Raw genomic sequence first — 12,381 nt, 5'->3', positions numbered from 1 at the left:
AAGTAGTCCTGTGCCCTTAGCAGAGAAACACCCCCAAAACATAACATTTCCACCTCCATGCTTGACAGTGGGGACGGTGTTCTTTGGGTCATAGGCAGCATTTCTCTTCCTCCAAACACGGCGAGTTGAGTTCATGCCAAAGAGCTCAATTTTTGTCTCATCTGACCACAGCACCTTCTCCCAATCACTCTCGGCATCATCCAGGTGTTCACTGGCAAACTTCAGACGGGCCGTCACATGTGCCTTCCGGAGCAGGGGGACCTTGCGGGCACTGCAGGATTGCAATCCGTTATGTCGTAATGTGTTACCAATGGTTTTCGTGGTGACAGTGGTCCCAGCTGCCTTGAGATCATTGACAAGTTCCCCCCTTGTAGTTGTAGGCTGATTTCTAACCTTCCTCATGATCAAGGATACCCCACGAGGTGAGATTTTGCGTGGAGCCCCAGATCTTTGTCGATTGACAGTCATTTTGTACTTCTTCCATTTTCTTACTATGGCACCAACAGTTGTCTCCTTCTCGCCCAGCGTCTTACTGATGGTTTTGTAGCCCATTCCAGCCTTGTGCAGGTGTATGATCTTGTCCCTGACATCCTTAGACAGCTCCTTGCTCTTGGCCATTTTGTAGAGGTTAGAGTCTGACTGATTCACTGAGTCTGTGGACAGGTGTCTTTCATACAGGTGACCATTGCCGACAGCTGTCTGTCATGCAGGTAACGAGTTGATTTGGAGCATCTACCTGGTCTGTAGGGGCCAGATCTCTTACTGGTTGGTGGGGGATCAAATACTTATTTCCCTCTGCAGAATGCAAATAAATTCATATACTTTCCACAATGTGATTTTCCGGATTTAATTTGTGATGTGCTATCTCTCACTGTTACCAATAACCTACCCTTCAATTATGGGCTGCTCATGTCTTTGTCAGTGGGCAAACTTACAAAATCAGCAAGGGATCAAATACTTATTTCCACCACTGTATCTCTGAGATCCAAATTCATGGGAAACGTTCGCGCTGCCCGCCGAATTCCCTTAACTAAAGGGTCAAGCTGCTTAGCATCCGCTACCACCGGCTCAGGCGAATCAAACCTAAGCGTGGACACTACCTGCTCAATCAGCTCAGAAAGCTCATCCCTAGGGAAAATGCGCACCACCGAGGGGTCTTCACCTGGCAAAGGCCCCTCCTCCTCAGAAACCTTGTCCCCTAGGAACTCATCCCCCAGCAGACTACCCTCGTCGTCTGAGGGAGGCAAGGAAAACAAATCTGGCTCTTCAGACCAATCTAAATGCTGTCGCTTAGCAACCAGAGGCCCTGCTCCCTTCAGAGGCTCTAACTGATTAGGGCCTGACTGCCAGGCCTGAAACATGGCCCAAATAAAATCCGAAGGAAACCCCATGGCCCCCGCACCTTCCGGAGGCCTGGAAGCACTCTGCCCCGGACCTTCCAACAGTGGGCGAGCAGCCACCCCCGTGGTGCCCAAATCTAAGATGGCGGCGGTTCCCGCGAAAATCGGAACCGCCGCTACGGGCCCAGAGGACAAGTCAGAGCCAGGCAAACCTTTAGCGCTACCTGAACCCTCCGCAGCTAGTACCGGAGGCGAAGAATCAGGCTGTTTAGGCTCCCCACAGAACCTGCATTGAGCTCCTGGTGCGTCTATCTCCCTTCGCGCAAAAGAACAGCAGCGCGACGGCTTTCCCGCCAACATCGCGAATTTAAAGCGGTACACCCTAACGTCCCAGCTCTCTCAAAGTTGCTCAAAATCCCCAGGCCTCTCTGTCAGCTTCCCAGACAACACAGTCAAGCACTGCCAAGCAGCCAAACACTGTTTCTTTTTCTTTCTTTTTTTTACACTCACAACAAAAGCCCGAATCCTGCCATAGCAGGAGCCGAGGCAACAGGCAGAAAGTTCAGAAAGAGGATTTCAAATCTACAAACTGCCAGAAGTTATGGCTCTCAAGGTTCCTGTCACAACAGGAGCCGAGGCACATGGCTGCCTAACCAAAGGCCAACAGGGGAATACTACAAACTGCCAGGAGTTATGGCTCTCAAGATTCCTGTCACAACAGGAGCCGAGGCACATGGCTGCCTAACCAAAGGCCAGCCGGGGAATAAGCCACACACCGGCTAAATTCCACAGAGAAAAGTGAATCCCACTGGACGCGCTTTTCTTGAAGCACTCAACCAAAAATAATTCCAAGTACAGGGTATTAGTTAAGAAAATCGAATCCTACCAGACCAGACTGACTGCTCAGGCTGCATGTCTACCCTCTGCTGGAGACTGAGATTTACTGGCTGCTTGGGGGCAGGGTTGCCAGGTGGAAAAATGTTTTCCCACCCAATCCAGCCCAAATCCAGCCCAAAACCCGCCCAAAGTCAAACCCCGCCCCTGACACCCCCACCCCCGCGTCATCAACCCCGCCCCCGCCGTCATCGGCTCCGCCTCCCGTCACCGGCCCCGCCCAAAACGTCACTAACCCCGCCCCCCCGCGGCCGAAAAAAACGCTTTTAAAACCGCCCAAACGACCCAAAAGCAGCCCAAAAAACCGCAACCCGTCGCGGGCAAAAATTTCCCGCGGCGGGTCGCAGAAAACCGCCCAATTGGGCGGTAAAACCGCCCACCTGGCAACACTGCTTGGGGGTTGGCTGCTAGCTTATACTGGTTTAAGTTTTAGTGTTCTCAGTCTCCCTCTGCTGGTAGGCGTGCATAACCCAAGCGTCTTGACTGGTCTGGAGGGTCGCTGAGGAAAACTATATTGCCTGAAAGTGAGACTTCTAACTATATTGCTGATGACCAGGCCGCAACAGTCTGCTGTATCGAGATTGAGAGAACCCTGAAGACAGGCAAGCAGAGGCTTTCGGCTTATCCTCCAGCAACCGCTGTGGCTTAAGTTTCCTCCAGTTCTTTCACCAAGTTACTGAGATTGTCTACACATAGCCACGTCCTGAAAGGGCTAGACGTGAATGATGCTGCATCCGCTGCCCAGTGCCACAGCCAGAGTTGCCAATGTGCCATGACAGCCAGAGACATATTGCAGGCCATAACTCATAACATATCAAAATAGCATCCACCAAATAGGCCAACCCCACTTTCAGCTGGGTGTTATGGAGCTCGTCTTGTGTTGCCAACTGCTAATGCCACTTCAGGCATACTCTTGCCACGAATGAGCTGCACACTGTCGCATGAAGGACCAGGCCACTTCAAAGGCTTATTTCAGTGAGCCTTCTAGTTTCCTATCCTGTAGATCTTTTAGGGCAATGCCCCCCTTCCACCGGCGAGGTGGTCTTATTAGTCACTGCCATAACCAGGAAACTCACCCTGGGAAGCTGCAATTTACCTTTCTCCTCCGGAACCAACGGGTATAGGTGAGCCATGGCGCTTCCCACTCTCAGTCTCGTTTCCAGTGAGACCCATTCTGCTGTAATCGGATCCTCAATGTCTGGATGCATCAGGAAGAACTTCAAAGGACCTGAGCCTTCTCATAATCGAAGATGGAACTCCTAACACCGAAGCAGAAGGCTCCCTCAATGAAAAGTACCGCCAGTGCCTCAGGAAAAAAAAAAAGAGTACTAAGCTCCTCTTTATCAAACAAACTCAGTACTTTTGGATCACCCCCCTCCTCGGGAGGCACCTTCCCTCCTCTAACAGCTACTTCAATGATGGCTCCTCTGAATAGATCGAGAGCCAAATTAGATGAAGAAGGAGCAGAGATAGAATCATCTGCCCACTTCTGGAGGTCTAAACGAGATCTCTTAGGGGCTGGAGGGGCAGCAGAATGAGAAACTGAAGTACCTTGCTGCAATTCTGATTGCCCCTGCTTCAGTAAATAGGCCTGGTGTAAGAGCAATATAAACTGTGGAAAAAAAACAAAGATCCCGAGGCAACTGAATGCTGTTGGGTCTTGAGGCTGTAAAATGATGGCTGTGCTCTGCGCATAATCAAACAGAGGCTGCTCCTCACTGCCAGTCAGTCCCGACAAAATGGTGCCCGCTCCTGCACTCTCTTGCGTCAAACTGCGGACCAGCCCTGCTGGACAGCCCAAAGACCCCGGCATATTCGGATGCTGCACTGAATCCAAAGATGTGCTGCCGCTGTTTTTCTTGCGTCCTACGGATTCCTGGCTTGCACGCTCGACGATGTCCGGCAGGTCCCACAGCGGGAACACCGCTTAACTGCCTCCGCAGGAGTCACCAATCACCAATAACGTGTCCCAAGTGGTGAGTCAGGATCCCTCCCCTGCACCAAGTAGAATTTGTAGCTCTCCAAGCGGTTCCAAGTCAAAATTTAATCTGACTTACCACTGCTGGCTGCCCCCCCCCCCCCCACTCCTCAATTCTTACCACAGATGAGAAAGGCTCACAGACTGATACCTCTATCCCACACTCCAGAAAACCTCTTTCCTTCTCTTTTTTTTAATTATTATTTTTTAAAGGTTGTTGTGCTGAAAAAGGAGAGCTCCACAGGAAACAGGGGAGAGGTGAAGAGAGGGAAAATATAAATTCACAGACCACCACAGACAGGAATCTGATGACTCTGCAGACTCAAGCAACCCGCAAAGCTCAGCTGGAGACCAGCTGACCAACTGGACCAGGAGCAAATCACTCAGAACCAACGCCTGAAAAGCATGATCCACCTGCTGGAGATAGAAAATACTGAGGAGCCGAGAGAGATATAACTCAGTTCAGTTTTCACTTCTCCAACTATCTCACAGGTTCTGGAATAATGGGAAGCTACGTAACGGAAATAGAAATTACACGCATTTTTCTTTTGCTTCATGACATCATATGCAAATCTTCTGCGTGTTCATTTGGGGCTCATCTGAGACTGAGAAGGCTTTGGATTTTTAGACTTAGGTACTTGCCTTTTACAAATCGGAACTCAAGGTAGGAAACATATTTAGGTACAGCTTTTAAGGGCCCTTCTCCAGAGAAGTTACAATCTAAGTTATACCTGTAACAACTTACTCAAGGTCACAAAGAGCATCAGTAGGAGAAACAGGATTTGGAACCAAGCTTCTCTGGGTCTTGGTTCTACGCTCTAACCACTAATCTGCTATTCCACCAGGACAGGCCCAGCCACAGAGGACAGAAAGACCACAGTGGCTTTTACACTGCCGCCTACTGGCCTCCAGGAGACCAACATCGAAGGTGGTTCTTCAGAGAATGTCATTCTGCTCCGACACAAGGGAGGGGCAGGGAATAGGACACTACAGTGGAGTGGAGAAGTAACCTAGTGGTTAGTGCAGTGGACTTTGATCCTGGGGAACGCCTTGTGACTCTGGGCAAGTCACTTAACCCTCCATTGCCCCAGGTACAAAATAAGTGTATAATACGTAAACTGCTTTGACTGTAGCCACAGAAAGGCAGTATATCAAGTCTCATCCCCTTTCACCTTTCCCATCCAAAGCAAAACAACAAAACAGAGGCCTAAACTGAAAGAGTAAGGAGCAGTTAAAACTGTTGGAAAGAGAACAAACCACAGGATTTCAGAAAGCTACCTAGTTATTTGGAGAGAAAAGGTAGCTGCACCTCTCTGGATCTCTTTCTGGACGGAGAGGTTTTATGTCTCTTGAACTACATGCATGAATATAAGGTGGGGAGCACCCCTTTTTTCCCTCCTCCTCCCTACCTCTGCCTCCACTGTGAAGCTTCTGGTCTGTGAATCCAAAGTTTTCACCGTCACCTGAATGTTTTCAGGGTCCGCCATGGCCGCGTGTGTAAGCGCTCCCGCTTCTTTCTGCAAGGTGGGGAAAGGGAAGAGGTAAAGAGAGAAACACATACTTGTAAGCACCTCCCCAAAACAGACACTGTACCCTCCACAAACCACCACCACCACCCTTCCCAGGGAATCTGCTGACAGCAAGAAGCCCCACAAGTAATCCAGACAGCTGAGAAGATGCCTGACTGCCCATTGTGTTCATCCCACAGCGCAAATCCAGATCCAGGAGCTGGGTTTTCCACTTATGTGCACAGTGAAGTCATACCCTGTCTTCTCCAGACACATAACCACACCAATATTAAAAATTCCATACCTGTAAGAAAGCACCAAAAATGCCAAACTGACCCTGTGGTTCAGTTAACTTATGTTTAAGACAATACCCTCTTAATCCCACTGTGATTCCCTGTAGGAGTAACCAAGATCAGAACAGGGCTGCTGGTAGACTCGCACATACACTTCCCCACCCCTGCACCCCGTCTCCTGACATCTGATTGGTCAGCATGAGTTATGATGACACAAAGTCCATAAGCCTGGCACATCCTGCCCTGAAATAATTGCTGAAAGAGCTGTGCCCATCCCAGAGAGCTTACCATTTAAGCTGCATCTAGAGATTGGGATGGGGAAGGGGACAGATCCCACAGGGACAGGGTGGGGACAAAGCCCACAGTGATGGGGACAAACTTTGTCCCTGTATCATTTTCTAGTTGGAAGGGTAAAGGGTGGTGGTGGGAAGGAGTGGAGGAGTGGCCTAGTGGTTAGGGTGGTAGACTTTGGTCCTGGGGAACTGAGTTCGATTCCCACTTCAGGCACAGGCAGCTACTTGTGACTCTGGGCAAGTCACTTAACCCTCCATTGCCCCATGTAAGCCGCATTGAGCCTGCCATGAGTGGGAAAGCGCGGGGTACAAATGTAACAAAAATAAAAAAAATTATAGCTGCTCATTGTTATTATTGTTTTCCATTTGTAATTTCTACACAACAGTTGCACAGCATATTGTTCCTTTTTATACTTTAATAAAAAGATTCAAATAGAAAATCATAAGTGTTCAAGGCTTCTGTAGATCAGGACAGAGCCCATGGGGCGGGGACAGAACCTGCGGAGGCAGGGACAAACTTTGTCCCCGTGTCATTCTCTAGCTGCATCATCTGATGCAATGGAACGTGAAGTGACTTGGCCAAGGTCACAAACAGCATTAGTGGGAGAAAAGATTTGAACTCAGGCTTCTCAGCCCTGATACTCTAACCACTAAGCTACTACTACAGCAGAAGACAGGCCTGGGCTTCCCTAACCTGTCCTGCTGGCCCCACAGCCAGATGGATTTTCAGATCCCGAATATAGAACACAGAATACCCATCTATCTACACAGCTCTACAATCCCTTCCTCTGTCAGAGATCCTCTATGCTGGTCCCCATACAGTCTCCACCACCAGGCCATTCCACAGTAAAGGAATATTTTCTTAGGTGACTCCTGAGTCTGACCCCTTTCACCTTCATCCTATGCTCCCTCATTCCAAAGCTTCATTTCAACTGAGACTCCTCTCTTGCGCATTTATGCCACAGAAGACTTTAAACGTCTCCATAGTATCTCCCCTCTCCTGCCTTTCTTCCAAAGTATACATATTGAGATCTTTAAGTCTGTCCCTTTACACTTTATGACAAGATCACTGACCATTTTAGTAGATGCCCTCTGGACCAACTCCATCCTGTTTATATCTTTTTTTTTTTTTAAGGTGGGTCTCCAGAACCAAACACAGTATTCTAAATGAGGTCTCACCACAGACATATACAGAGGCATTATCACCTCCTCTTTCCCGCTGGCCATTCCTCTCCTTATGCAACCAAGCATCCTTCTAGCTTTCGTCGTCACCTTTTCTGCCTGTTCAGCCACCTTAAGATCATCACCTATGATCACACCCAGGTCCTGCTCTTCTTTTGTACTCTATCAACTCTATCAGTCCTGTCTTTGCAGCCCAAACACATGACACTGCATTTGCATGAGATGTGGATATTCTGAAAACCCAACTCAGGGGTAGAATTGCATTCGCAGACTTTTAGTTCTGATTTCCCCACTTCACGCCTTAAGAAAAGCAAGAGTACAAGTCTCTGCATGCAATAAGGTAAACCCAGGACTGGATCAACCATGTCGGGTGAATCTGGATCCAGTTGGTAACATTACAGGGGGAGACCCAACTGGAAGCCCTGGTTTAAAGGGCTTCCAGTTCTGCCAGTTTAACCAGGAGGTTCTCAACCCAGTCCTTGGGACACACCTAGCCAGTCAGGTTTTCAAGATATCCACAATCAATATGCATAAGAGATTTGCAAAGAATGGAGATAGTGCATGCAAATTTATCTCATGCATATTCATGAAACCCAGACTGGCTAGGTGCGTTCCAAGGACTGGGTTGAGACCCCTGCGTTTAACCTGATTGTTGAAGCAGCCCATCAACCTTTTCTGGGCACACTTCAAGAATAATCTGTAGGCTCAGGAAATCCCTTCAAATCCTTCTCCCATCTTCCTCTGCCACATGTTAGAAATTCTGCTCCCTGGCTCTCTTTGGGATCTTTCCACGCTGGTTAAGGCAGTTTTCAGGATGATATGTAAAATGAGTCTCCTGAGCTACAGAATAAGAGATGGGGAAGAGGTGCTGGGACAAAACAGGGGGCTTATGTCTGTGACTTCTTATGTGAATGTATGACAGTAGGTTTCCCTTGTTTGGCCAGCAGATGGTGACTTTTTTTTTTTTTTTTTTTGTAAAACTGTTACAAAAGTGACAGTTTTTTCCTGCCTAAGCACTGAGGTAATCTTTAGACTCAGTATGGGAGCACAGAGGTAAACATCTGCTCAAGGCTTGTGAGCAGTTAATTTCCTGAAGCTTCCCAGGTAGTGACAAAGTGTTTAGACAGTTTTAATATTGATCCTTGTTCGGTTACCTGTTATTGCCTGTTTATTTATTTATGACATTTATATCCCACATTATCCCAAACAAGTTTGAGTTCAGTATGATTTACAATAAACAGTATGGGATACATAACAAAGAATAATGCATAAGAAAGTAATTTGTTGTAAGAATCCAATTTTACAACACTATCATAAACATATTGGGATAACAGAATTGTACATGAAGCAAATAATTGTTTGAGATATGGTCACTCTTTGTGAGGGTTTGTTTGAATAGGAACAATTTGAGGATTTTGCGGAATCTAGTATATTTCTTATTTTGCTTCCTAGGTAAGTGAAGTCTGCAGAGTGGACTGTTTTGTAGATCACTTTTTTGCAGTTTGGGAGGTGCAGTCTGAGATAGTTTCTTGCCTTACATTTAGTGTTTCTTTGAGGTAAGCTTATTAATGGTACCATATAGTCTGCAGCTGTGCCATTTAGTATTTCAAAGATAAAGGTACATAATTTGAAGGTTACTTTTCCATCTGTTTTACATGGTTCACTGTTCTAATTCTGTGACAATAAGCCTTGTTTGCTTATTGGCTCTGTTGTCCTGGACTAAGAATCCTGGTAGTTTGTGTGTTGGGTCTGGGGGTGTTTTCCACGAGCTGTGAGACCCCTGAGAGTTTAGCCCCAGTAACCTAGAAATCACCGGGGAATAACGTCAGAGTGGAAGACTCGCCCAGAGGCAAGAGGGACCCAGTCAGTGGGAGAAGGGTGCAGCGTAGAGCAGTGTTTCCTGTCCAGTCCTGGAGTACCCATTGCCAGTCAGGTTTTCAGGATATCCACAATGAATATGCATGAACTTGATTTGTATACACTGCCTCCATTATATGCAAATCTATTTCATGCATATTCATTATGGATATCCTGAAAACCTGACTGGCAAGGGGTACTCCAGTACCGGACTTGGGAAACACTGGTGTAGAGCACATGCCCAGGTATAGGCAAGCCCGAGCAGTGAGGGACAGACCCTCCAGGTGGCTTTAGGGTTAACCATGGGTGGGTGCTAGGCATTTCATGACAGGAGCCCTGAAAACACAATTGTCCTCAGTCCCTGAATAGTGAGGGGGGAGAGAGCATCTGAGAAAAGGCAGTGAAGAAACAGCAGAAGCTTGGAGAGGGGCTGAAGGGAGAATGCTCTGCCAGCATTATATAAATTCCTGTCTCTGTCAAACTCTGAGCCCCGATTTTGGTACTCGGATACTACAATGTCACAGTTGACAGTCTAGGGCACACACAGTTAATCTAAAGTAAAAAGAACAGAGAAGGGCCTCTAGCAGGCTCACTCCATTAGAAGGTTACTGCAGTCCCACCCCAAGCGCACACGTTTCATTAACTAAACTGATAACATAGTATGAAACAGAGATATAACCAATCGTATCTATATTATTACTCAAAACTATCCAAACAGCAATTATTGTACTGTAAATATTACACAAGGAGGTTTTCTACATGGCAGTGAAATCAATATAAACAAAAGAAAAAAGTGAAAGAAAAAAAAAAACACTGTTCTGAGATTCCTCAAAGGTTTGGTTGGTATTTGAGTTTCTAAATATGTTTCTAACTCTGCAGATGTGTATCAAACAATGCACACACCTTTAATCACCACATTAAGAGGCAGGATTCGCTGAATTTTCCACTCCATACACATTTGCTTTACCATGGGAAAAAAAAGCACCTGAAGAATAAGTGAACACAAATGTTCACAGGTAGCAGGTTTCAGTCTTCGACACAGTACCCTTCAAAGGTATCAAATCATCTAGCCATCAGATGAGGTCTGCACGAGGTAATATATTCACAATTAAAAGATCATCTGACCAGCAAGCTGTAATTGTTAACTCTGTCCCAAAACACAGTTTGAAAACTGTTCCCCCTCCCCTCAACCTCTCTGATTTTCAAGGTATCTACAATTATACAAAGGAGGTTAGGGAGCAATCTAGGGTCACCTTGAAAAACACTACAGTAGATTACACGGGCATATTATGTGGGGTTGAGGATGCCACATATTTTACCTCCAACCTGAGCCAGGCACTCTCTGCCAAGACACTGCCCCACCCTCATTTTCTTTCCAACCTTCCTCTCTCCCCTGCTCTCCCAGTCCCCTACAGTTTACCTACTTATGGCCCTGAGACCACCACTTATCTGTCCCACACCTCCAGGGCGCATGCATCCTGCACTCTGGTAACAGACTGCCCATATCCCCAACTTCTAAACATTGATGTTGGAGACAAGATGCTTCTGGCACAACAGCTAATCCAGCTCACACTGATCCAGCATAACATGGATTTTTAGCCTTTCCAAATGCTGGACCCAAATATGCTGCCTGACGCATCAAGTCCCTTCACCAAAGGGCTTCAAACTAGACATGTACCTGAAGCAACAGGAGATAAAATGATTTACCCAATAGGAGGAGTGTTATGTGGGGTAAGCAGGACTTGAGCCCTGTTTTCAACGATTCTCAGCCCATTGCTCTAAACATGCAGCAAATCTAGTAATGTATATTATAATTATTATATGTAGAGTTATCCAGGGAACCCAGAAAGAAATGTAATGTACCATATATGTCACACAAATACAATTTTATGCAAGATGGGGATTTTATACAGTTACCGGGGGAATCCATAATATTGTATTGCCTGCAAGCAATGTGATCTAACATAGTAACATAGTAGATGACGACAGAGAAAGACATGTAATGTCAATCCAGTCTGCCCAACAAGATAAACATAGTATAAGGTACGATGTGATACTACATATGTATACTTGATCTTGATTTGTCGTTGCCATTTAAGTCTGCCTGGAACTGGCCTTGTTCTCCAAATACTGAAGCTGAATCTGTCCAGCCCTGAACAGGGCACAAACCGTAGATGTCTGTCCGGCACTGGTTTTGCTTCCCAATTACTGGTGTTGCCATCTAATCACCGCTAGGCTTGTTTGGTTCCATGCCTTCTATACAGGATTCTTTTCTGTTTATCCCATACATTTTTTAATTCCATTACCATTTTCATCTCCACCATCTATACTAATTAATTTAAAATAATATAACATAGTAAGTAATGGCATATAATGACCCAAACGGTCCATCCATTCTGCCCAACAGTCACACTCATTATCAATTCATGATTAAACCAACAATGAATGTGATATAAAATACTTGATCACTGTCTCTCTTTGGCTTTTCTGGGGCATAGACCATAGAAGTCTGCCTGGCACCCTCCTCAGATTCCAATACTAATTTAAAATTACTTGACTTTTAGTCGGAAAGGCATTATAACATTACATGCAAGCACAATATATCAAAAACAGTCATCATATAGAAACAATATGCAAATATACATGCAAATAATACATGCAAGCAAGGTGTGGTATATCATGTATTGGTATTATAAAGTCTAAGCAGTTAACAATTCATACAGACAGCCATAAACAATCATATACACAAACATAAACAATGTTTTCCAGTTTGGCTTGTAGAGGCTGTATCTATACGGGAGTATATGTAATACAGTGTTTCCGAAGTCCAGTCCTGGAGTACCCCCTTGCTAGTCAGGTTTTCAGGATATCCACAATCAATATGCATGAACTTGATTTGCATATCCAGGTCCATTATATGCAAATCTCTTTCATGCATATTCATTGTGGGTATCCTGAAAACTCCAGGACGGGACTTGGGAAACACTAATGTACTAGACTTCATGTTCTCTCCCGTGAATATTATGTCTGTGGGAA

General features: G+C 46.0%; 1 protein-coding gene across 5 annotated transcripts in view; it reads right to left on the bottom strand.

The window, feature by feature from the left end:
- Positions 1-12,381, bottom strand: part of BAG6 (BCL2 associated athanogene 6) — a 61,580-nt gene that overhangs the window by 48,211 nt on the left and 988 nt on the right. For all 5 annotated transcript variants that reach the window (XM_030197348.1, XM_030197353.1, XM_030197352.1 and 2 more), the window contains exon 2: positions 5,622-5,729. In XM_030197348.1, the coding sequence (XP_030053208.1) occupies positions 5,622-5,699 (78 nt within the window). In that variant the 5' untranslated portion in view covers positions 5,700-5,729. The remainder of the gene's footprint in view (positions 1-5,621; positions 5,730-12,381) is intronic.

Source organism: Microcaecilia unicolor, chromosome 3 (genome assembly GCF_901765095.1).
Source record: "Microcaecilia unicolor chromosome 3, aMicUni1.1, whole genome shotgun sequence".
Taxonomy (NCBI): Eukaryota; Metazoa; Chordata; class Amphibia; order Gymnophiona; family Siphonopidae; genus Microcaecilia; species Microcaecilia unicolor.
The sequence above is the reverse complement of the archived record's forward strand: the minus strand, read 5'-3'. Positions and strand labels throughout refer to the sequence as shown.